Here is a 25053-nt window from a genome sequence, read left to right on the forward strand (position 1 = left end):
CAATGGGGGCTGCTCACCCCCCACATCCCCTGCAGCACAGCAAAGACTGTGGCTTCAGAATGTTCCCACTGGACTTGGCCAGCGCCCTTCAGTGCAGTAATGACATTCACAAATGCTTTTGGTGCTTGTTGGAATGAAAATCTAACAAGGAGAAAAAAATCCGCCCTGCAGGGCTGCAGTTGGAAGCAATTTGGGCTGAGGCGAGCCAGCCCACAGGTCTGCTGTCCCATTAACCACCGCACAGGCTGACATGGGGTAATAGCAGGAACACAGGGACTCCTGGTCACTGTGCCCTGCGCTTGCAGGCAGCTGTGATGCTCAGTGCACCCACACTGGGACAGCCATGGACAAACCACAGCCCCGGGGGAGCTGCACATGGTGAGCACAGCCATAGCACTGGCAGGGACCTGCAGGGGGACAGGGCCATATGGCCACCAGGCACAGTGAGTGGCTCAAGGCAGTGCAGGAGCAGTGCTGGGCATAGGGCTCTTTGTCCTGCTGCCTTCCCAGGCACTGCAGCCCCATCTGTGCAGCACAACAGGGCTGGCAGTTCGTGCAACGTTCGGGCGTTGTTTGTAGAAGGATAAAAACCACACACGGACTTCATTTAACTTCATGGAAACTTTATAAACATTGAAGTACTCTACACTGCTATGTGACCAAATGGCTGCAGGGCTGATGGCCCACGGTCCCACAGCACAGTGCAGGGGCTGCGCCTCCCAGCGCAGCACAGAGTCCCCAGGGCTCTGCATTGCTAATGAGAAAGAAGCCAGCACAGATGCGTGATAAACACATTTAAAAGGACACTGAGACATGTTCTTACTACACTGCTTCCTCACCATTTACAATGCTGAGGATGAAAACAAGACTTGGCTTTGTTTTTTCAGACTCCACCACTGTCCCATGGGTCCTCAAATCAGAAGGGGCTGCTGGCAGTGGGAGGGGGGTGATGGGCTGACACTGCTGGGTGACACCACGGCTGTGACACCTCTGGGGATGGAGCTGCTTGTTCCCAAGGGGCACTCCCACGCTGGGCACTCAGTGTTGAGCTCTGGGGGTGGACATGTGGCCAGAAATGCGGTGCACTCCAGTTTGATGCTGTTCACCCCTGTCTGCTTGTGAGAGGGTGCAGCAGAGGGCTCAGCTTAGCGTGGAGCAGCCCTCAGATGCTGCTGCATGTAATCTAGGTGGTGACATTATGCCTTTTTTTTAAAGCCACTATTACATGCCACTGCTCAGAGTACGAGCACAGGAGTGAGCAGCGGGGGCAGTGATGAAGCCCATGGGGATGGAAGCACCATCAACACAGCACTTGTGTGCCTGGCGAAGGCCAGCATCACATTCAGTAAGGAAGCAGGCAGAGGCACACAGAAGGAAAGCACCTGCACACTACAAAGCACTGCTACAGTCTCCTGCCTGCACAGCTGTGCCATGCTTGGGGGGGATGGAGCACCTGGGGAACAAACAAGAATGTTTGGTGACTGCCCTGGGAATGCTCCAAGCACCCAAGGAAAGTTACTGCAAAGAGAGAAGCTGCCTTTGGACTGCTGACAGAAAGCAGGGAAGTGCTCATTGTCTATCTACGGGGAAATGCTACGGCTCAGCACTGAGCCCTGACATTGGCCGGAGCTACAGACTTCTATACAGGCACTGGGAGAGGTCCTGGGATGGAGGAATGTTCTCCCCTTCCAGACCAGAGGCATCAACACAATACTGCAGCCGAGGGAAAGAGACCAGAGATCTCTTGGATTGGAAATTAAAGTAACAAGCAAATAAGAAACCGTGTTCCTCATAGAAAAACTTCAGGCATTGACCCATATTTTTGGAGTTTCAGTTCCTCCCCACCTCTGTGCTGGCCCAGCAGAATAATCACGAGCACTGAGACTTCTGCTGGGTCTATGGGGAGCAACTCCAGTTGCAGATGGGAGCAGGAGGAGCAGGGCTGCATCCCCCCACTCCCCTCCAGTTCACTGCTGCCCTGCCAGCCCTAGTGCAAGCAGTGCTGCCAGTAATGCACGTGGAAAAACACACCCCTGCTTCGTGAGTGAGGAGAATACAGCATATGGGTGAGCCTCTTGTGGCAAGGACACAACTTCCAGTTGTTCTTCCCCAGCACCCAAGCACTGGGAATCAGCATATTGAACTTTGCGATGTCTGTCCATTCACTGAGGTCAATTCCCAATAAGAGTGGAGGTGCACAGAGCTCCCTGCTCTGCTGTCCCTTTCACAGCCTGGTTGTTGGTGCTCACCCAGCACTGCTGCCACCTGCAGAGGCACCAGGCAAGCATCCCTCACTTGGGCAGGGAGCAATGGCAAAAGGACTGGGAACAGTTCAAGACAAACGTAGTAATGGTCTTCTGACCATTTTTATCTCCTAATTTCTTGAGCCACTTCTGACAGCACACTCGGAAATTATCGTCCAGTTTGATAGCTGCTCTCCAGGTCGTTTGAACTGGGAAAGTCTTAGCTGTGACGCATCCATTTCACAAGCACAGAACATCTCCTTGGTCTAGCTGGGCTGAGATGGTTGCACTGTCTGAAAGAAGAAAACAAGCATGGAAACATGCAGCATTGTACGTTCATCAGTGACGGCAAACCCAGAACCAGAATAAACCCTGGGTCTTGGCACCACTGTTTCCACAGTGCTTGTGTTTTCCCTGACTGCAGCAAGGAGGAGCTCAGGAATAGCAGAGCAGGATGGTCTGAAGAGTGATGCCCATCAATGGACAGCAGGCAGCACGCCGAGTCTTGATTTTTCCCTTGTCAAAAGTCTCCAGCAGAAAGGACATTTCTCCCAACCTCTTCCCTGAGATCCCATTTCCCCCCTCCCGGACTCTCACGACCCCATCTGCTGAACTGAGGGACCACCATGTGACTGTGGCTGATAACTGTTACCAACACATACCTTTAGTCTCAGCTCTCATCACCTGGGATCCTGCCTTGTGGTGACGAAGAACTGAGTACAACAAAGTGAAAGAAAACAGAATAAAAAAGAATGAATGCAAATAAACAGAGTGATGTGTAGCAGTCAGGCCAATGATTTATCTTCCAAGTGAAGAAATCACTGCTGATATTGGAGACAATCGACTCCTATCAGGTTTTCTAATTCTGACAAGCAAATCTACCAGCACTTTTGGCAGAGCTCAGTTATTGTTAAGAGCAAAAAACTGGGGATTATTTGAGCAGATATTTTCTAAACAAAATACACTGCCCAAAACCATGGTGCCTGTAACCCCACCATCCCACTGAATCCATCTGGGCATGTGGATCTAAACCCTGCACAGACATCACATGTGGGTCCCACCGCTGCCTCCTGCTGCCATCTCCCAGCCCTTCTCATCTCTCCCATGATCTGCCCCACTGTGCCCTCCACAAAGACTGAGATGTAAGAACAATATGGACAACGCTAATCTAAATCCACACACATTGACATGTTTACTGCTTAGTGGGTTTATGATTAATTTTTCATGCAGCCTCTGCTTGGAATGGATTTGCACTCTGGGCTGTTTGTGTAGGCTGGTGTTTCAGCTGAGAGCAACTCCTGCTGACTGTGCGGTGTCCCCAGGGGATGGCTCTGTGCCCCCAAGTGGGATCACTGCTGCAGCACAGCAGCCCTGTGAGTGCAGGCTCACCTGCTGGTTCTTCGGGATGCTGTCTCAAAGAACTTGGTCCTGGAGGCCACTCTGCAAACAGAACACGAGAAGAGGTCACTCCAATTATTCGATAAGGCCATTCACTAATCAGCATTTGTGCCACGGAAAGGAGCAGGAGCATTAGCAGACACTGAAGACAGTCACTTCTTAGTGATGCCTTTCTGTGTTCCTCTTGGATGCACTTCATGTTTCCCACACGCTGCTGTGATCAGGCAGCCCTTCATCACTTTTAATTACGGTTTATTTAAATGCTCTTGCTCAAAAATTTATGTGCTGGTGTAAATGTGAACTTGTCACTTTTTATGGCCTCTCCACTCATGATGTGCTTCATATTAAGTTTCCAACTGCCCTCATGAAAGGAAAAATTATAAGTAATTCAGGAGAAGAAAAGGCAAAGCCCATTCCTGCCCTGCGAGCATGGAGCTGAAACTGACAGCACCTTTCTGGGTAAGGAGTGAAGACAGAGGACATCACACAGCCAAACAAGGGGCTCTCAAGCAGAATGCAGGGGCTGCAGCAAGGCAGACTTCCAGGATGACAAACATTTTTGCCATCTCCTGTCACCACAGGCACTGTGTAGGCAGCTACCTCAAATCCTGGAGCTTAAGTCTGTTGGCAGAGCATCAGGTGAGCATACAGGGAGGATGGCCTGAGAATCCACAGGATAACAGGGGAAGGAGAAGCACATCTCAGTGAGGGACAGCAGTGTTTCTCTCTCTTTAAAACTTGAAGAAATCTGATAATGAAGCTGAACTGCATCCAATTCCTTAATGGAGATCCAAGCAGGATCTCTTCTTTCTTGGGAAACATCTCATTTGAGACTCTTTTTGAGAGCAGGCAGGGATAGAGCTCAAGCTGCAGGGAGAAGTAACTGAGAAGATGATGGAAAGTCAGCCCCAGAGCTACACCCAACAAGGCTCAGAGCTTTGTCTTTTCCTGCAGTGTGTTTGCTTTTTGCTATGGCCACACTCCTCCCCAGCTGTGCCCTAAGGGCAGAGCCTGACCCAGCTCTCACACAGCTTTCCCAAAGTGACTCAGACCCTTGCCCATTGAATGGGACGTGCATGAGCTCCAGCCATCCTACACCAACAGTGCTGGAAACCAGTGTGGTGTTTTTCCTTCTGCTCTTCCAGCACTCCTGGTAGATGGCAGCAGCTCCTGCTGCCAAGTGGCCCCATGCCCCCTTATGCTCTTCCCACCCCTGGGGCCGACAGCTGAGCTGTGGCCCCACATGATGCTGCCTGTCCAGCCCCTGGCTTACACAGAGGAAGGCATTTCTTCTGCTGTCCCTGCTATCAGATCCGGCCTCTGCTCCAGCTTCTGTGGGATGGGAGCCCTGCACGGTGGGTCTGGAGGTCTCATGGGGGGACGTGTTATCACGGGCTTATCGCCATGGGGCCGCGGCTTGGGGATACCGTTGTACTCGCCTGCAAGGCAGATCACAGACACTGCATGTGAAGCTTCGGCAGAGGATGAGGTGTTTGTGAAGATGCATTACTGGGCTGCTGCACGCTGCTGGCTCGTGTTAAGCCCTTCACCTACCAGGACCCTTAGGACTTTCTCAGCAGGACAAATTTTTAGCCACATCTCTTTCACACCTGCATTCGTAAATGCTGATCCTGAACCTCCTCTTTGCTGAGCTGTATAACTGGAAGATCTTGACAAAAGGCCTATTTTCTAACCCTTCCTGCTGGCTTCTCCAGTTTTATCAGAATTACCCCCAAGCTGTCCACACTGAAGTGTGATACAATGTTCCAGCCCTGATTTTAAAGTGTCAGTATAGCTGCAATATAACTTTATTGCTAATTCAGTGTTCCCCTATTTATTTGTCCCAGGACCAGCAGCCCATTTTGTTGCGCTGCATCTTCAGATCATGCTGTCACCAAGCTATGTGTGATAATGCGAAAACATCAAATCTGTAAGTACTAAATGGAGCTGATGTACAAGCCAATTTCAAAAGCTATCTTACTCTTCCAGAGGCAGATTTCCACCTACCACTTATGCAACAAATTTAAATTAAGCCAGTAGTGTTAGTCAGATGAACTTTATGTTTGTGCTACCCAGCCAGGCCTTTTATTCTTTCTCTTTATTGTACGTGGGAGTCATTTGACAAGCATGCAGACCCACTTTTATTTTCTAAATACAGAGCTGTGAAGCTGTTGGAGGATGACAACATCTAAAAAGCACTGGAGAGCACACAAGTAAGCCTGGCAATGGCAGAACTAGCAGTATTTCTTGTTTACAACCATCATCTTGAGGACCTCAGCTCAGCTCCAAACACACACAGTTACAGCCCCATGTGCCACATGGTAAGCTGTGTGCTGGCACTGCAAGGGGACAACAACCACACAGACATACCAGTACCTTCCTTCAGGGAATGGACAGCACCAACCCAAATCTGGCCCCAAACTCAATATTTATACCTATCATGCATACATACAATGCTTATAAACCACATAGAGGCCCCGCTCTGCCCTGCTGAGGCCATGATGCAGGTGTACTGCTCACCATCTCTGCTGCAGCCACCCGGCCGGGGCGCAGGTCTCCTGGCATGGAGCGTAGACGTCTGCAGGGCAGGGCTGTTCATCACACCATTGGCAGCCTTGCCGGACAGCTTCACACCTCCGTCCTGTAGCCTGGCCACCAGCTTGCCCACTTCCAGCTCGGCTGGAGGCCGTCCCAGCTCCTCCCCCCCCAGCCGGGGTGCAGGCAGGCGGCTGCGGAGCAGTGGTCTGGGGGCTTCCGTGGTGACGCTGCCATTGGGGGTCTGGCTGAGCTGGTCTGCTGTGGAGCCGAGGGACGGACGGACAGGTTAGAGACAGACAGATGGGTTAGGATTGAATGTGGACATACAGACAGGCAGCAACAGAGGGCTGTTCTACCAGTGACAGTTTGAATTGTGAGGCAATGCAACCTTTGATAACCATTCTTACTTTCCTTTCTCACTGAACAGCAGAACTCACTGTCTGCCATGCTGCTGCCTTTGTAAATGCAGTTTTGTTATTATCTACGTTGCTCCCAGAAAGGAGTTAAAAGAAACAGGAGTGAGGGAGATTGAGCAGAACTGACCTCCACTTTCTTCCACAGAAGCCCCAAAGAAGACAGGTCGTTCCCGCAGAGGGCGCTTGGAAATGGTGATGGGTTTGTGCCTCCGGGCAGCCACCCTGGGGGGAGGTACTGGGGGGGCAGCGTTGTCTTCTGGGGGGCCTGAGTAGATCTGTAAGGACAGAGATATCTTCAGATGGTGCTCACCAGACCACGCGGTGTTCCTAGGGCTTGGAGGAAGGTGCTGTGGCAGCCCCATGCTTCAGGGTTGGGTGCTACAGCCCTGCACAGCTGCTGCCTTCCTGCAACAGGCAGCCTGCTACACACCACAGCAGTACTGAGCTAATTAGCACAACGAGATCACAATACAGAGAAAATGTGCAGCAGTAAATTATCTCAGAGCAGATTAAGTCAGCTTTGAATCTGATATGTTCTGAGAAGTGTCAAGTTCTCCATGCTAACCGGGCGATACAATCTGCAGCAAACACCCAAAGAAGCTGCTGCATTGTTTGAGATTTAACAGCAAAACCACTTTGGCTCTTGGCTTACAATGAAGTGTGTGGCACCCTCAAATTACCTCAGATGAAATACTGGCACTAAAACAATGCTACTTAGCCATTCTATCTCCTTTTCTCACTGCTCATATGACACCTATTTGGTTGGGGTTAATTTAGAGGCTGTTAATTTACACCAGAAAACCACAAGTCCCTAAGCTCTCCAACCTTCTCCCTTCCCAGGTCTGTGCAGTGTGTCCCGCAGTGGGGATGGCACCACCTGCTGCTCCCTGGTGCCTACAGAAGTACCACAGACCTCTGCTTTCACGAGATGCTTTTCACCATTGGGAAGCCACTCTCAAACCCCACCACACTGCTCTTTTTAAGATGCGAGTGCAGCTTCTCCTTTGATCCTGCCTTTCAAATAAAAACCCAAGTTAAACAACTGGAAGGTACAAAGATATTGACAGATCCTCGCGTTTAGAAAGTTTGTACAGCGAAGAGGCATTTCCAGAGGGATCGACTGATTTAATTTAGCTGCGGCACTGATATATAAACTGCAGAAAGAGTAATTATCCTCAAAGACTTCATGAGTAGTTACTTTGTCCTTAGACTTCATATTGCACCGTCTAAGTAATATCTCTCTTTCTCCGGGCTCATTTGTAGTGTTTGCATATGTGTGAGCTGAAGACGCTTTCAGCTCCAACAATGAACTTACACGCTCCATCTAATAACTGTTACTAACTTCACCTTATTGCTGAAGAAATGAAAAGCAAGCAGAGTGATATCTGGCTTAATTAAAGATTGAATCTCTTGGAGGCAGCAGTGTGAACCGTGTGTTGACTCAATCTGAGCAGAGGTGGCACGAGAGTGACAACAGGCTGAGCTCAGAGTGAGCACTGCGAGCATTCCAGCACACAAAGCCTTTGCTGTGAGAGCTTAAAAACATTTGTAGTAACCCACAAGGGAAGCAGTATGTGACCTTCATGAACTTTGTGTGTGGACACTCCTAAGTCCCTCTGAGCTCTTTCATCCACTTTTCTGACTTCTAACCTAGGCACCACAATGGACCCACACCATCCATTTGGTCTCTCTCTGGTCTCTGACTCCATTTGCACAGCCCTGCTCCTTCAGCTCTGACCTCCTCTTCCATTCCCCAGCAGGACATTCCCCTCCTGCCATCCACTGCCATCACTGGGCAGCCAGCAACCCCCTCACTCACAGATGCCATCAATCTTCCCCTTCCTTCAAGTCACAAGGGATTCTTCCAACACTGTAATTTAATGTACTATGAAGGACCAAATTCACACTTAGGAACCTGGAGCACTGCCCTCAGCACAGCGGACACAGGCTGGGTGCTGAACCTTCCTCTAACAGCTCAGCCCCAGCAGCAGGTCCATCCCCAACCCCACACCCGTGTCTGCACAGCCCTATTTTCATCAACCTTCCCATACTTGGTTGCTTTGGTATTTTTCCCGTTGTAATGGCAGGCAGTGCCATGTCTTGCATCATGCCTGTCCCTGACAGTTATGTTGCACTCTGTCTCCTGGCTTCAGCACAAGAAAGCATTGTGTCCTGTCACCTCCAGGTAGAGAACAGTACTTTCAATACAGACGCTTATCTTATTTAAAAAGAAAAGCAAAAAACCCAGCAGACTCACAGTTTTCCTTCAGAACTACAGGGAATAGTGAGGAATGTCTGCTCTGCTGCTTGTTTCCCTATGAAGCATTTCAGAACAGCATATTTTAAAGGAAAAATGCCACCCCTTAAGGGGACCACAAAAGACAGAGCCAAACTCCAAATTGCTGCCACAGCAACACCAGGCATGGAGGTGGGGAGTGGCAGCACTGCCCTGTACCTTCCCAAAGTGCTCGATGAGAATCTCAACCACGATGTTCTGGAATTTGATGTTCATCATTGCTGCCACAGTGTCCTCCTGCGCTCGCATGAGTGTCGGTCCGAATATCACCCCCATGTTGGATGGTGACATCAGGTTCTCTCGGCTGTGCTCACACACGCTGTAGAGAGGTGAGAGAGAAGGAATCATCTGTAACTGTTTAACATTTTACTAAATGGATCTTTATTCTAAGAAATTCAGAAGACGCGACAAGAATCAGTGCTTCATTCCTCCTCATTTTGTTTCATCAGAATTTGTTTCCCACCCAATGGACGCAATGTGTCCATAGCTGTGATGTGAACCATCTGCAGACAGGACCATTGTGGGAGAGCAACGTGCTGACAGCAGCTCTATTCCATCTTTTTCAATGTCTGATTCCTAATTCTGCACACAAAAGCCAGCTGTGCAACACAGACACGAAAGGAATCATTCCATTTGGAATATCCTATTTATCCCAAACTGACTGTTGGCTTTAATTTTTTCTCTCTCTGAACGCAGGGAGGACATCGGAGGATTTCATAAACTTCCACAGCATCTTCCTTCTAAAAGAGGCACAGTTTGCACATAACAGAATTCTATTCAGTCTGGGAGGAACACATGAGCCTGCGGAGCACACCGGTCACTGACCAAAGCATTAACCACCCAGATGGACACTCCGTGTTTTCAAAAGCAGCCAGCCTCTGCTCTGAATGCCAAAGGAGAGAGGCTCTGATGCTGAGATTCAATGAATTATTTGCACTGTAGCTCTCCTTAGAGAGGTTTCTGTGAGCATAAAGGGGGTAAGGAACAGAATTTAAACATAAGCACTTTAAAGAATAAACTTTGACACCATCACTCAAGTGTTAGCTTCATCAGACTGCAAGGCAGATGATCTCATTCTGCCACATGCACAGAGAGGCTTCAAAAACAAACAAATGTGAAGGGCTGGAAGCAGACTGCAGCAGGGTTGCATCACCTGCACTCCTCACCTGACGGAGGGCACAGTACCAAGAGCTTAGCATTGAGTGGGAGGGTGTGGAAATCCCAAAGCTGTTTATTTCTGCAGCAGTCTGGCTTTGAAAGGAGCTTCTCCAAGGACTCAAAGCAAACCTTTTCACTCAGCAGCCACAGCTTCTGCAAGCCCTGCTCTTTCTTGACCCACACACAAGTTGCTGCATAGCCCTTCCCCATGGGGTGGAGAAGGCAGAGTTCCTGCACCAAGCCTCCCCATTCTGTGTGATGACATCACAGGAAAATTCCCATTTTCCCAGCACGGTGCTGGTGCCATCATCATCAAGTAAGTGATGCTTTCAGTTACTCACTGGCAGAAGCAAGCAGAAGCGGTGCTGCCCAGCACCACCAAGCACCCACTGCCAGCTCATGCCAACTGTATGCTGAAGTCTTTGTGCTGCTCAAAGGGCTCAGGCTATTGAGCTGCAGATAAAACCAAAGCATGCTTCACACGCAGCCCAGAGGCACAGGTCTTATGGCTGTTCTGAACCCCAGACCTAATGTTCTTGTTAACTGGACTGAGAGTCAACACGTTTACAGCTCTCCCATCTCCCAGCTGGTATTTCCATGTTAGAATTGCTCCTTACTTCATGTTTGTCAGAAAGGGAATGGAAGCAGCAAGCAGAAAGAGGAATATCACTTAGTGCAGAGGGTAGGAGGGATCATCACACCACTCATGCAGTCAGAATGTAAATTCCTAGGGGGACAGTGGTGGATGCAGTATTACAAACCTGCCACAAGAAAATGCTTGCTCTGCTGATTCCACTATTCCTCTTAGTTTGGCCTTATAGAAAAACATCTGCTTACTTGACTAGGTGTCGTATGAGGAGTTCTAACATCTCTCTGTTCTTGTCAGGTAGTTTATAGACCAGGGCATGAATGGCTCCCAACCTGTAGTCCAGGTTCTCAGATTCTGGAGAGAAGTAACACAGAGAAAAGTTTGTGATTTTTAAAGTAAATACATAAAAGATAAGTAAGCACAAACAAATCTGTGTGAGCCGTTCCATACGCAACATATGGCTGGCTGGCCAAAACCAGTGATGGGAAGCAGAAGGAAAATAAGATTACATAGTAACAGGGTAATCATCGTGAGAAACAAAGTGAAATGGAAAGAGGGAGAAATGAAGCTTGAAAGGGAGCTCAGGGCCAGCTCTCCACTGAGCATGGGATGGGCTGGGCATGGCCAGGTCCTGCCCTTCACACTGTACCAGGGGAACCCCACGGCCCATTTGTTGGGCATCTCCTTGGCCAAGAGAGCTGCAACACGACAACATGGGAAAATGAACTGTGGAAAAAATGGAGTCCTTGACCCAAAGAGGTCACTTTCAGAAGCATAAATAATCAAGAAACAATCAAATACTCAATGTGAAAAGAATAGTGTGGGATCTCAGTGGCTAGGAAGCTTAATGGTGCAAGTTCTGAGGGAGGAAAGAAAGGGATTATGGTTTTGCACATACTCTGCCACCACTGGTTTAATCAGCGCTGAAACTAATAAATCTTGGACTTGAGCACAATCAGTGGGTGGTGCAAAATTTTCCTTTACAAGAAAGAACAAGTGTTAGTAATTTTCCAGGGGTCCAAAGTGAGGAGAGGCGGGCATCTCTGCTGGCGTCTTACTGACTCCAAGGGGACATGGGGCTGCAAAGGATGCCTTCATACAAAATGTTTCTGAGTGTGCCACGAATTTCCAAATGCCAGCACTTTCATGCTGAGAGCATGACTAACTCCCTGTATCCCCCTGCTCCCCACCACACTGTGCTGGCTCTCAGCAGCCTGAGGTGCAGCCAGCTCGGAATACTATAGCTCATTTGAAACAGCCGGAATCACAGGACAGCTGAGGACTAGCTGGGTTAGCACAGGCTATGTCCTGTTGGCTTACCTATGCTACTTGGCTAACCTCTGTTAATGTTGGCTGCAACTCAGTCCCAAGAGGTGCAAAATGAAAACACACTTCTTGTACCAGTAGATGCTTTGGATTCAACACTGTGAACCAAATTTCAGGAACTAAGAGGATCACCTAACTCTGCTTGACAGCATCACATCACATTGCCTCACTGCTTTTAAAATAAATATCCCCATACTTTTGAGAAACAATTCTGGAGCACTTGTGATCATCTGCTTTCAGGTAAGTCGGCATGTCCTGGCTTTCCAGATTCTCTGAAAGGATGCAGCCCTGTCACAGAGAAACGTACTGCAATAGCAAGGAAAAGAAAGGAAGCATGTCCTGGCTCTGAGCACAGTAACACCAGGCAGGCATGCTGCAGTGCTCTGACCCCATGTAATTAATGTCATGGTGTGTTTGCCCTGAGTCCCTCTGCAGACGCTTGTGTGGCTCCTCCCGGGAGCAGCCAGAGCCCCAGTGCACAACAGGACACACCCAGGGGTGCAGGAGCCATGGATGTCTGCAGAGCCCTCTGTACCCTGCAGGGATCAGCACAGGCAGCCACCTCTGCTGTGGCGAGGGCTCAGGCTGGGGGCTGTACTTACTGGCAGCCAGGACCAACTCCTTGTGCAGCTTGTATGTCATGACAGGCTCCGACAGGTTCCTGCAACGACCAGACAGAAAACTGAGCTCTGGGAGGACAGCGTGACCTCATGACTGATCTCCAAGGACTGGGGGCAAATCTGCTCACTCACCAGCCTGCTGGTTCCCAGTGGCAACCTCCCCCAGATGCACTGCAGGATATAGCATTGCCACAACAGGCATATTTCTCATAAAGAGAAAAGGAAAAAGGATCTATTCCCCTTTTCAATGCCTCTGCTGCTTCTTTTTCCCCTTTCCTTTGGCCAGATTCTCAGACCTGGCAGTTCTCTTTGCACCCAGACTGCCCAGATCAGTGGGATCTGCAGCGTTACCTAAGATAAAACTTCAGTGAGCTGGTAATGGTCTTGATGTCCCATTCACTGCTTTGGAGGTCCACATCCCCTGGGCATTTTGGATCTGGAGGAAGAACAAAATGGCTTTAAAATAAGACCCAGAAACAGTGCATTCCCACGGATCCAATATCAGGCTTTTTGTACCCAAATAACCCAACTGTCTGCTCCAGCTCCTCACCCCAAGGACTCCCCAGCAACTGCTCTGGGAGCATTCCCCCTCACTGCATGGGGAGGAGGAGGCAGAGGGAGAAGGCAAAGCTGAGCACACACCCCTCATGTTCCATCCACCCGCACTGACCAACCCCATTGCTCTGTGGTACAGTGAGCTGAAGGGCATTGGTGGAGACGGGCAGCTGGCTGTGTGACTTATACAAAAAAGGAATAGGACTAGAGACAGAAGATCTACTTCCTCACTCAAATTCAGGAAGAAGTTGCTCTGCAACAGCTATTTCTGCTCAGTGTTGTTGGGTTTTGCATCATGAGTTTGTACACAGCAGGATGGCGACTGGTCAACCCGAGTGGTGAATATTAAATAAAATGAAAAGCCACACGCAGCTGGGGGTCAGAAGGGAAAAATGCAGAGCTGTGTGCAGGCAGGGTGAGAATCCAGGAGCAATAAAATCTGAGGCTAAGTAATTAGTCATCAGGAAAGTGTAACTGAATAGCTGGCTCCATGGGAACTGAGTACAGCTTCATGTCAGCACAAAGCACTTTTAATAAACAACAACAATAGTAAATGCAAAACCAGCCTTTGAATGCTACATTAATATCAGATGTCCACATAGGGAGCTGACAGAGGCTGGATGTGCCCGAGGCACACAGATAGAACACAAGCACACTTCCTGCTCTGTGCTGCAGCCCTCCCAGCACATGGTGTATGGGGCACAGGGTGTCAGGCCCACCTGCACCAAACAGAGGCCACAGCTCTGGGCAGACCCCAGGAATGCCCAGCTTGGAGAAGTGCTGCTGAGCTCCAAGCACCACTGATTCCAAGTGTGACAACCGCCCAGCAATTAAAGCACCTGGATGAAATGCAAGATTTAAGGCGCAGAAAGTTTGCTACAGAAGTTCATATGCTGACTGGTCCATGGAAATAACTGTTCCCCCTGCCGCCACTCAATAGTGCATGGCAGGTCCCTGCACTGATCTACCTGGACAGTGCATCCCAACAGTAGTGGTAAGGCACGTGGGCATCCAGTGCAGCAGCACCAGGGCTGTCCCTGCCACAGTGGAGAGCAGTGACTTGGAGAACAGCCTTTACTCTACCCATCTGCTGAGGCCTCTGCAAGAGGAGGGGAGAAGGCACATCCCCACCATGCAAGGGTCACTGCTGCCATCACCTGCTGCTTTCAGCACCTGCAGCCAATGCAGTGAGAAGGGAAAGAGCAGGAGCAGGCTGCAGAGACAGCTCCAAAAAACAGGAGAGGTGCTGGAGGAGCAAGTAGCTGCTCTCCATTGATTCATCCCATTGTGAAAGCCCATTCTCTTTGACCCTGCTCAAATAATACAAAAATATGACAACACACATGGAATAATCAATTCTTACCAAAAAAGGCATTCAGCAATTTCTGCACCTGAATATTGCTGCCAACAGTTCGGTAGACGCCCTCTGTAGAAATCCCTGAGAACAACAGAGAAGTGTTAGCCAGAGTCTGTCCAAAAGCACCATCTGCTGGAGCCTGCACCCAGATTCACAGCTGTGTGCTGCATGGCAGCCTGCACCCAACCTCTACAGCTGTGTGCTGCATGGCAGCCTGCACCCAACCTCTACAGCTGTGTGCTGCATGGTAGCCTGCACCCAACCTGCACTCAGATACTACCATGGGCTCGTTACCTTTTGTCTCCACAGCATTGATGCACTTCCGCACAAACTTGAAGCCAACCTCGTTCAGCTCCACTGTTAAAGCACAAAGGAAAAGGTCTCAACTGCCAGAGCCCTACATGCAGTCCCCACAGGAGCCCTATGTACTCCACAGCCTCAGCACATGGCTGGCTGTGCCTCTATGGAATAAATCTTGATGAGGAATTACTCAGTTTTTGCTGAATTCTTTTGAGATCCAGCACCCCCCACCCCGCTCCAGCTAATCAGTGCCTGTCTTAAGGCACTGAGATAGAGGCAGAATGACCATTTATAGATGAACTGTAACTTCTTACTTGTATGACTCAGCTGGTTAGGAAGACAGCTTTCTAGAATATGAAATTCTAGATGAAAACTCTGCATTCATACTCCTGTGGTTCAAAAATCAGTCCCATTTTACCTGGGTTTCCAGTTAAATTTTGGCTGAAATGTTGACTTTGAGGTAATGTTTGGTTTAGGGCTTATGTCACTGATAATGCTAACTCTACGATAATGCAAGTAAGCCAATCAGGTGCTGATAACAGCAGGCCCTAAGTCCCAACAGCCTGCCTGCACTCAGCCCATGAAGCACTGTGCATCAATGGAGGGACACTGTGGCGACAACACCATGGGCAGCCAAGGAGCTGCATCCCATCCTGGGTCCTGCCATAGCCTCTCTCATGGAAGGTGTCCTCAGTACCCCTCACTAGGCTGCTGTTCCGGGGCCTATGGGTACACATGGAGCTCTGCACCCCTCTGGCTTTTGGCATATAAAATCTGCATGTTGCTGTCTGAGGAAGCTCTTTGTTACCTGCTCTTGGTATCAGGCACCAACAGGAAAAAAAAGAAATGACACATGCTGGGAATTACACTGCCCACTGCAGAAACCAAAGATGTCTGCAGGGAAAGGCACTGCCTGGCCTAAGGACAGCTTCAGTATTTCAGAGGAATTGAAATGGAAATAACTCACTCTCTTCCTGTTTCGTGATGGGACTGTGGTAGATCTGAAAAAGGGAATGGAGTGGAGAAAGAAACAAACATAATGCAATACCATTTTATACATCATTTCAAAAGAAAATGCAGCCCCTCCTACGTCATCGCCAAGAGCAAGACTATGTCCCAAGGGAAGTCAGTTTACAATTAAGCAAGATACTATTATCTACGGAATAAATGAGTTTGCTGACTTCCTACAGCTCACTGAAGCACTTGTTTCAATTCCAAATCCTCAAAGAAGGGAATGAGAACTCCCACTTGCCCTGCAGGTGCCCTGTGAAAATGGTGGATGAACAGTCTGGCACACAGGGGTCTTCTGCTTGTTTGTGCTTTATAATAAGATTACTCCAGATGTCAATTCATTCCTTCTACACCACATACAAAAATGCCTTTTGTACTTATTTGAAGAGGAACAAACAGTAGATTATATTCCTGATAGAAAATAAAAACTCCTTTGTACCCAGTAACGTGTAAAATGAGTGAGCATCAGACACCTGCTCAGCTGCCCTCTGAGCACACCAACCCTCCCTATCATTCCAGGCTGCTTTCTGCCCAAAGCATGAGGCACACAGCACAGCGGGGGGTGCCCACATCCCACCTAGCTGCTCCCACGTCCCACAGCCACAGTAGCCAGCACTCAGCCCCAGTAGCAGGGCGGCATGCAGCCTCTGCCAGCCCTCTCCTATGGAAAGGCTCTTGCAAAAGCCAGGGGGAAACCACAAGCAAATGTGTTTTCCCACACTGCACATCACACTGCAGGAGGTTCAGTAAAATGCAGGAATTTGTGCTTTGCTCACATTAAAGGAAGGAAATAAGAGCAGCCACAGGAACGCTGCTGAGCGTCTGCGGGGCGGCTGCTCTCACCCTTTGCAAACACTGCTAAAAGCAGGTATAAATAAAAACGCTGTCATGCAGATTTGGGAGTGAGCTTTAATAGAAGTGCTGTTTGTTTCAGACAACGAGGTCACAGTTCTTAGGAAGTCTGGCTATTGCAGTTAACTACAAAAACGTACCAAACCTTAAGAGAGGGAAAAAACAGCTTTCTTATTGCAAGCCGCGCTGAGATCAGACAGAATGAAATCCAATTACAAGTGTATAGTACTGAACTGATAGCCTGTGTTTCAGATAAGCAACAGCAATTGAAGAGAGACCTGTAAAGCTGAGCTTGCTAATTTTTACTGATCTTCCTCCCACCAGCAGAGGACACTGCATGACAGCACATCCATAGTGTGTAACTTGGAACACTCACCGGCTCCTTTCCATCCATGGCTTCCATCCACAGCCTTCGGTTGGCTTCGGAGAGTGCCTGCAGAGTGATGGTCCCAGACCTATGCAGTTACCCAGGGGCAGAAGGAAAACATTAAGCAAAGATCAGTTTTTAATGAAGAGCATTCCTCCAGCTTTATAGCGCTGACCTTCCTGGAGACCACTTAAATACGAAGCATCTCACCTTTCATTAGTTTCAATGTCAAAACAAAACCTTTTGTCTATTGAGTCAGTCTTTCTCCTTACACAGGATTTCAGTGTCAGGTCCAGCGTGCCCTGGAAAAGAAAGTTGAAGCCAAGCTTAAGAGAGCCACGGGAGAGGATGGAAGGTTCCTCAGCACCCTCAGTCCACAGTTCAGCCAGTGCTTCACAGTAAGGCCCTGGGCACAGCCATACAGCACTCTGCGGTGTATGTGAAACTCAGAATGCAGGAAGCACTGCCACCCCCATCAGTGCCAGGGCACACAGCCTCTGATCCACATGGATGAGCAGAGCCAGGGGAGCCCCGCAGAATGGACAGCCCGCTCCAGACCACACCTGCTTTGTGCATGGCCAGGTCCATCTATTGGCTGTGCTGAACAGTCCCCTTGTTGGGTTTTGTTTGTTTTTTAAGAGCTCTCTTTGTTGTGGTAATTGAAGATGAAGTCAGCTGTGACCTGGAGGTGCCAGACTGCAAGAAGCTGGGAAGTGAGGAATACAAGGTAAGCCTCCCCGTAGCAAGAGGCCTCAGCAAACACACTTATAGCACACATGACAACAGATACCTCCAGTGCATAGTTTGGACATTTCTTTGCCCTCTGCCAAGGGCTTCCAAAACCCACATTTCATCTGACTGCTGCACTGCACAGAGGGCTGCCAAAGAACACAGCCCATGAGCTCACACGCTGCAGAGAGCACGCATGACTCGGTGCTCCCACGGGATGCTGCTCCATGGTAGAGGCAGGTGGGCGGACTGCGCTGTACTCAGAGTGCTCAGAGCCCCATCCAAGTGCCCTGCCCCTTCCCCTGCACTGCAGGAGCTGTGAGGAACTCCCAGACATATCCCTTGCTGGTGAAAAACAAAGTAGAGTGTGAAAGAATTGGGTTCTTCAGCTGTTGCTGAACTCTACTGCACAGAGCAACAACTTGGGCCCTCTTCTCCTCTCCTAACTGTATCCTTACCAGTAAATAGAAATCAAAATTGCAAATCAGTGACAGTGCAAACATGCAAAGGGAAAGAAAGAGTGCTTTCAGAAGCACTCAGCTAACAACTGCAGGCAGCTGTGAGCATGCCAGGCTGCAGGCTCACAGCCTGTCTGCATAGGACATACAGAAGTCATACAGATACACACAACCTCCAGCCCTGTCTGGAAGGCTCTGCTATACCCTGTCTGAAGATAAAAGCAAAGCACTGGGCCAGGAAAGCACTCACCTGCTTAGCACCAGGCTTCTGGTCCATGGGGGTCATTCTTAAGGTTTTTGCCTCTTTTTCATACTGGCAGTAATACTTCACCCAGGAGATACCCAGTGCCCCTGTGGGAACACAGGGAAGCAGGAGTCCTTCAATTACAGGTCAAGGACATAAAAATATACACATAAGTACATCTGTATATGTAATACAAAAGTTAGCTGCTCACAGAATAACATCTATTTGTTGACTCAAGAGGCCACAGGTCTGCATACAGGCTTCTGTCGCCATTGGTAAGAGACTGAATTTGATTGAATTCAGTACTGAATCACAACTCTTGCTGCCAGCAGTGAACTTTCATCACTGAACAGTGCTTTAGCTCTGCTCACATGCGCTCAGAGTCACTGTCTGTCTGAGCCACTACATATACATGCAATGCAGAAAGCGGCACCTTTCTGATGCCCAGACTGACTTATGGAGACAAACTCAAACAGGGTCACTCTTCTAGTGTCTCCTCTCTGCCTGGACCAGGGACGGAGGATGGCTGCAGAGAATGTGGGGACCAAAGGCACATGGCTCTGTGAAACCTGCACCAGCAGAGCTGACTCACTGCAAGAGCATGTGCTTCACCTGAGGTGAGCTACACAGGACAATAAATACCAACAACTCAGCATCCAGAATGTCACCCTGAAGGGACCTCCACAGAAGCAAGCGGTGCAATACAAAAAGCTACAAGCAGCAGCCCTGTAACCATCCCAGAGCTGCACACCAAGGTGGACTATAAATGAAATTCTTATCAGAGAGGGGAAGCTGGACAGGACAGCATGTTTATTCTGATAAACTGCAGACAAGCTGCAATCTGCCAGAGCTCCAGGTCTCTGGTTAGAATGGAATCAAGGACTTCATTTTATCCTAATGTTATTTTATCCGAACAGCTCCTTGTTTACATGGCTGGTACAGCCTGTGCCACCACCAGGAAAGCTGTCAGCTGCAACTCCCCAGTCACCACAAGGCACAGCCCACAGACTCCCCGTGGGCTGGGTGCCAAGCACAGCCCCGGCAGCATGGCTAAGTGCCCCTGCAACATACTTAGCACAGATAAAGCCATTACATTTCTCCTGAGTGTACAGATAGCCCTCGATGGTTGGCTGCCCAGGGAGCTTGCACGTCAGGGGGGCTTCCTTCATCCTTTTCTTCAGGTCTTCCAGCTCCTCCCGCGTGCTGGAAAAATGGTTCCTTGTCTGGCAAGGGAAAACACAAAGAGGTAAGTCTGAGCAAGAAAAAAGTCATTGTGTCTTTCTGATTAAAACTTCAGCCTCAAATTTTAGGTACTCTGGCAGAAATATATCTGTCCCCAACTCCACAAATTCACATGAAAGTTGAAGTGATAAGAACACGGAACTTCCAAAGATAGTTAAAGGGACAAGGTTTAATGCATCGTACATTAAAACAGCAGTAAAGAGTCATCACTGGGAGGACACTTTTCTTTCAATACAAGAATCTTGGCACTTTTTAAGGCTGGGTAGAAGAGGAGGAAGTACCTGAATGCTCTGCACTGTTCCTTAGGCAACAGGTGCATTCTCCTACAAACTTAGGGTGCTGATTCCTCAAAAGATCACACTACATGGCATGAATTCTAAGGAGTTGTGTCAGTGCAGGGTACAAACTGGAGGCATCTTTACAGAACACAGCTCAGACCAATTAATAAGCCAGCAGCAAACTTGGCCTGGCACAGACCTATGGCTGCTGCTCCATGGGAAGGAGGGCCAGCCATAAAAGCGTGAGGATAAAAGGACTGTGAGACGGATCCTTCACCCCATGAATATACTTTGTCAAGCAGAGAAGGTTACCAAAGCATTTAGTAAGCAGGTATCATTAACATGAAAATCGAAGGCCTTTTTAGAATGTACAAGTTCAATCTCATGAAGTTGGAAGGAATTCTCAGGCTTGTTTATGCACAAGGTTAAGCGATATGATGCTGATAGCCTCCTCTGGACACAACCTGGGGTCCCTGAAAAACACAGTGCCAGCACTTGCAGACTCTCCTCTGCAGGAGAGCAGATGATACATGGGAAGTAAGGAGGAAATAAGTGTCTCTGTACTTCCCACAATGCAACCATAAAGTGTATTCTGCATGGCAAATATTTTCTAAAAGTTATAAAACACAAATGAGAATAAAAGTCACATGAACAAAAACCATTCCAGCTGGGCAGGAACGTACATTCTGCAGGCTGAGCTGGAGCTGCTGCTTGTAAGGGAGGAAATCCTGTGTGAGCTCAACCGTCAGGTTGTTGTAAGTAAAGAGGCTGTGGAGAAAAGCCAGCACCTGCAAAGGAGGGAAAGGGTACAGACTAAACTTATCTTCTGAAGTTTCTAATCAGAGGAAAGATTGGCAGGATGCAGGCTTTGAGAAATTAGATAAACAAACATTTTTGTCCCGGTGGTGCAAGTGGTAGGAATGCCGCCTTGCAACACCAGAGCCCGGGGTTCGAATCCCCCTGTGGTGCAAGTGGTAGAAATGCCGCTCTGCAGCACAGAGGCTCGAATCCCAGGAGTTGGACTCGATGATCTCTAAGGTCCCTTCCAACCCTCACGAGACTATTACTATTACTATTACTATTACTATTACTATTACTATTACTATTACTATTACTATTACTATTACTATTACTATTACTATTACTATTACTATTACTATTTTTTTCTTGCAGTTTTGGAGGGATGTGAATTGACTTACTGACCACAGTATTTCTAATACCTAGGTTTGTCTCCCTCAGATACACTGCCCTGGTAAAACACAACCCAAAATGAAAGACACTGCTCGGGAAGCAGAAGCAAACCTGCAGAGAGAGCCTGTCTGTGAGACCAGCACCAAAGCAAGGTCCTGGACACAGCCTGAGTTAACAGAGGAGCACACCTCAGAAGACTGATACTGCTTACCAAGCACAAGGCATCCAAGACAATTAATAACAAGTCCCACCTACAGCCTATCTACTGTGCTCAGGATTGACAGACATACCTGACAAACAGGTCTGTGGCTTCACAGTCATCCATCAAACACCACTGGAGCAGCAGCAGCCCCAGCGTCCATCTCCTGTTCCACCACAAGAATCCCCACGCCTACACTCAGTCTGGTAGCTCACCCCTTTCTGTGACTGTCACTGAGTCAGTACACCTGAGCATCCAACAACAGCTGCTGAAAGTAAAAGGAGCTCCTACCGGTTCAACAATACTGAATTTCTTGCTCTCTTGTACTTCCTGGATCTGGTACACATACTCAAGGGAGGACTCAAAGAAATTGTGCCTCTCTTTGTCAACCTGGAGATCAGCCTGAAAGAAAAAGGGTAAGTAGGTAGAAAAAAATAAATCACATCCATCCATGATTTGTCTAGCATATGTCTGTCAGCCCAGAAGTAGTTCTGCCCTTACTTCAGGAAATGCCTGTCCTGTGTGTTTGTCTCCAGTTTTGAACACTGGCACAGGAATCAGAAGATTCAAACACTGGTTGTTGTTCTCAGACCTACCCTTCTCATTAACAGATCAGAACTTCACACCTCTCCGTAAGGACTACGCTTTCCCTAAGCACATTTGTTATTCTAACATAAACTCCTTCTCCACCCACAGCCCTGCTGGTGAGGACAGCAGTGGCCTGACCCCTCCTGAATCCTGCTAGGTTCTGAAACCAGCAACTCCAGAGCTGCAGCACAAGGTAGGACACTGTGGCATGCTATGTTACCACACTTTATACAAATTTTGCTATGCAGAGGCGTTTGTAACTTGATCAGACGTAAGTGATTTGATCCAACTACCCTGACATGGGCTGGGGCTTTCCCTTCTTGCTGCAGAACATTTGGCAGCGGCAGCTCAAAGGGACACCAGCTCTCCTCTGCCACTGCCCTCCTGCCTGTGACAGCAATGCATGAAGCCACTACTGCTGCTACTGCTACTACAATGCGAACTACCACATCCATATCCCTGGTCTCATCCACGTGAATAGGCTGTAGGTATATTTTGCTGATGCTGTTACTAGACTTGACTGAAGAAAACTCCATACACACCTCCTGTAACTGAGACTCCTTCTTTTTAGAAGAGAGATGCAAATGGCGATCCAGCATGGAATAAAACTTCTCACCATCCTTCTCAAACTTCTTCTTTCTTTCCTGTAGATGCAGGAATTGAAACAGGACCAGTTATTGTGTCTTTCACATAAGAACATGCTACAATAACAAGATCTGTTAGTGCCATTCAGCATTCCCATGGAAAAATTCTGGTGGAATCAGAACAGAAGGTCACTTTTCATCCAGCTGCTTTCCCCAGGTATTTGCTTTCATTGGATTCAGTTATACTTTGTGACCAAGCTCTGGCAACACTTTATGGCACAGATACTCTAAATATTTTCTTCTGTCAACACTGTGGCAAAAGCACCATAGAAGAGTTACTGTTCCCCTTCTCAATCACTTCAGTGTCAGGTAAACTTGAGATGCCCTAGCGCATCAAAAACATATTCACAATCTGCTCTTGTGCTGCTCACATAATTCAAAACCAACTGGGTAAGCACTTTAATCCCAAAGACATGCCCAGGATAAGAAAAGATTTATTAGGAGCCTGGCAATTTTCCATTCCGAAGCTTTTATCATGTGTTTCTGAAATGCGTGAGAACAAAAGCAGAAGATGAGATGGGTGACACGTGGGGGTGAAGTCATCATCTCTTCATTAGCAGTGCTGGAAACACAGACCTTCAACCAGGCAGTCAAAACTCACACAAATTTCAGCGTGTGCAGTGCAGGGGAATGCTGCACTCAACAGTACAATAAACAGTGATCAGACTCCACAGCTTGGAAGTCTGCTGCAGATGATCTGGTTGTTATTGATTTTTTTCACATCTCAAACACACAAAACACAAGCACGCAAGTATGAAGTGTGAACTGATTTGCTAAGAAGGACTCTAAGAAGGAAATACCACAACAAAAAAGATCTGCTTGTATGGACAAATCTTAAGAGGTAAATGTCTGGAACAAGGACAAAAAGAGAAAACCGAGGATTAAGCCCAGAGAGGACCCAGGGACAAGCTGAGCTGAGGACCTGTCGGGTTGTTGAAGTCTTAAAGTGACTGCGAGACCACAGGAAAGAATCAACCACCAGCAGAAGCCAGATTAAAAAATACTCATGTAAGAAGGTGAACCATCAGTGATTGCTGAGAGGCAATCATACCACTAAAATCAAGGATGTCCAGCCAGACAGCAGCCCCAGTGCCAAGCCCAAGCAGCTGAGGACTGCTGCCTGCAGGGGATGCAGAGGATACCCAAACCCTCTGACTAACTTTTGAAAGCAGAGTTAGGACACCTCAGCCTATTGTGGAATTAATGGTATCTTCCCACAGCTAACTCCTGAAAGCCCTGAAATGCTGTTCTCACGTGCCACTTCAGCAAACATACCAATACCACCTAGAAACAGGCCATTAAATATTAAATATTATATATTAGGCAGATTGCTCATGAATTCAGCAGTGCTTGAGTTTGGGGATGTGATTCTCAGATAAAGTTCCTTTTCTTCCTTTGGTTAGTTCTTCCATGAAGTTTTGCTTCCCTCTTCCACCTGCATAAACTATTACATGGGATGTCCTACACAGTGGGCATGTGGGGCTCCCACTTGGTGCTCCAGCTCTGCGCAGTCAGCCCTTGACTAACCATCTGTTTTCTTGGCCCTTTGCTCACAGCAGCTACTGCTGTCTTCCCTCTGGAAGAAATGCTATTTTCTGGTGGGAAGACATGAGCACACACTCAGTTGTTCACTGGAGCATATGGAGCTTACACACCCTGGGAGGCAGCACACAGTTCCTCATGTCATCCTCTGTGGATGGCATCTGTTAGGGATGGGCGGAGGCACTCATACTCAGCAGCCAGGCCAGGGCTGGCAGCCTCCCTGCAGCCTGGTGGGGGGAGCAGCTCGCCTCCAGCACTCAGACTCATGGCAGTGGGCACCAGTTCCTTCGAACAACCTCGGACAAAGGTTGGACAAGCACTGCTGCTGGCTGCCTTCCTCAGGAGAGGAATTCTCACTCCACAAGAGTCCTGTTTCTCTATTCCTTGCACACTGCTACTTGACAATTAGCAAAACGCAGCAATGCCTGCACTGGCACCAGGCTACGTATTCCTGCTTACATTCAGCAGCTCAGCGTAGAGTTGGCTGGAACCAGCAAAGCCTGTAATTGCACCTACTGCATGGCAGATGCACGGAGATGATGAGGCCCCTGTCCAGGATTGAGTGTATCTTCTGGTATCATCCCCTGTGCACCTAACTCTGTGTTAGCTAATGGATGCCACACAGTAAGGAAACCCAGCCATGAAACCCGGAGAAAAGTCCACTGAGAGTGAAACCCAATGGGAGAAGCACAGAGCTGAGGAGCCAGTGCCAGGAAGGAGTCAGAACAAAACAACACCTCATGGCTAATGCTGGCGATAAGCAAATCCAAAGCCAGACAGACACAAAAGCTGTCATGAAGCAGAAAATATCACTTCTATCATCACACTTTGGAACTGTCTGCCATTAGGTGCCATGTCTAACAAAGCCACAAAATTAAGATTACATTCATTTTGGTAACAAGGAGTCACTGA

At 48.4% G+C, this 25053-nt stretch overlaps 1 protein-coding gene across 5 annotated transcripts in view; it reads right to left on the reverse strand.

The window, feature by feature from the left end:
* Positions 1-606: 606 nt before the first annotated feature.
* The window catches only part of OPHN1 (oligophrenin 1), a 45929-nt gene continuing 21482 nt past the window's right edge, over positions 607-25053 (reverse strand). For 2 of the 5 annotated variants that reach the window (XM_015860014.3, XM_032444514.2), the window contains 20 exons: positions 22498-22599; positions 21659-21769; positions 20661-20765; positions 19551-19680; positions 18464-18564; positions 17237-17328; positions 17036-17114; positions 15764-15797; positions 14791-14853; positions 14503-14577; positions 12936-13020; positions 12567-12625; positions 10887-10992; positions 9051-9210; positions 6723-6870; positions 6162-6437; positions 4915-5080; positions 3633-3683; positions 2906-2956; positions 607-2536 (listed from right to left, as the gene is read on the reverse strand). In XM_015860014.3, coding sequence (XP_015715500.2) covers positions 2914-2956; positions 3633-3683; positions 4915-5080; positions 6162-6437; positions 6723-6870; positions 9051-9210; positions 10887-10992; positions 12567-12625; positions 12936-13020; positions 14503-14577; positions 14791-14853; positions 15764-15797; positions 17036-17114; positions 17237-17328; positions 18464-18564; positions 19551-19680; positions 20661-20765; positions 21659-21769; positions 22498-22599 — 1986 coding nt within the window. In that variant the 3' untranslated portion in view covers positions 607-2536; positions 2906-2913. Of the gene's footprint in view, positions 2537-2905; positions 2957-3632; positions 3684-4914; positions 5081-6161; positions 6438-6722; positions 6871-9050; positions 9211-10810; positions 10993-12566; positions 12626-12935; positions 13021-14502; positions 14578-14790; positions 14854-15763; positions 15798-17035; positions 17115-17236; positions 17329-18463; positions 18565-19550; positions 19681-20660; positions 20766-21658; positions 21770-22497; positions 22600-25053 lie in introns of those variants that run through there. The other 3 variants (XM_015860016.3, XM_015860017.3, XR_014945074.1) reach the window with 3 other exon arrangements.

This window comes from Coturnix japonica, chromosome 4 (assembly GCF_054131305.1).
Source record: "Coturnix japonica strain WE chromosome 4, WE-NBRP24, whole genome shotgun sequence".
Lineage (NCBI taxonomy): Eukaryota > Metazoa > Chordata > Aves > Galliformes > Phasianidae > Coturnix > Coturnix japonica.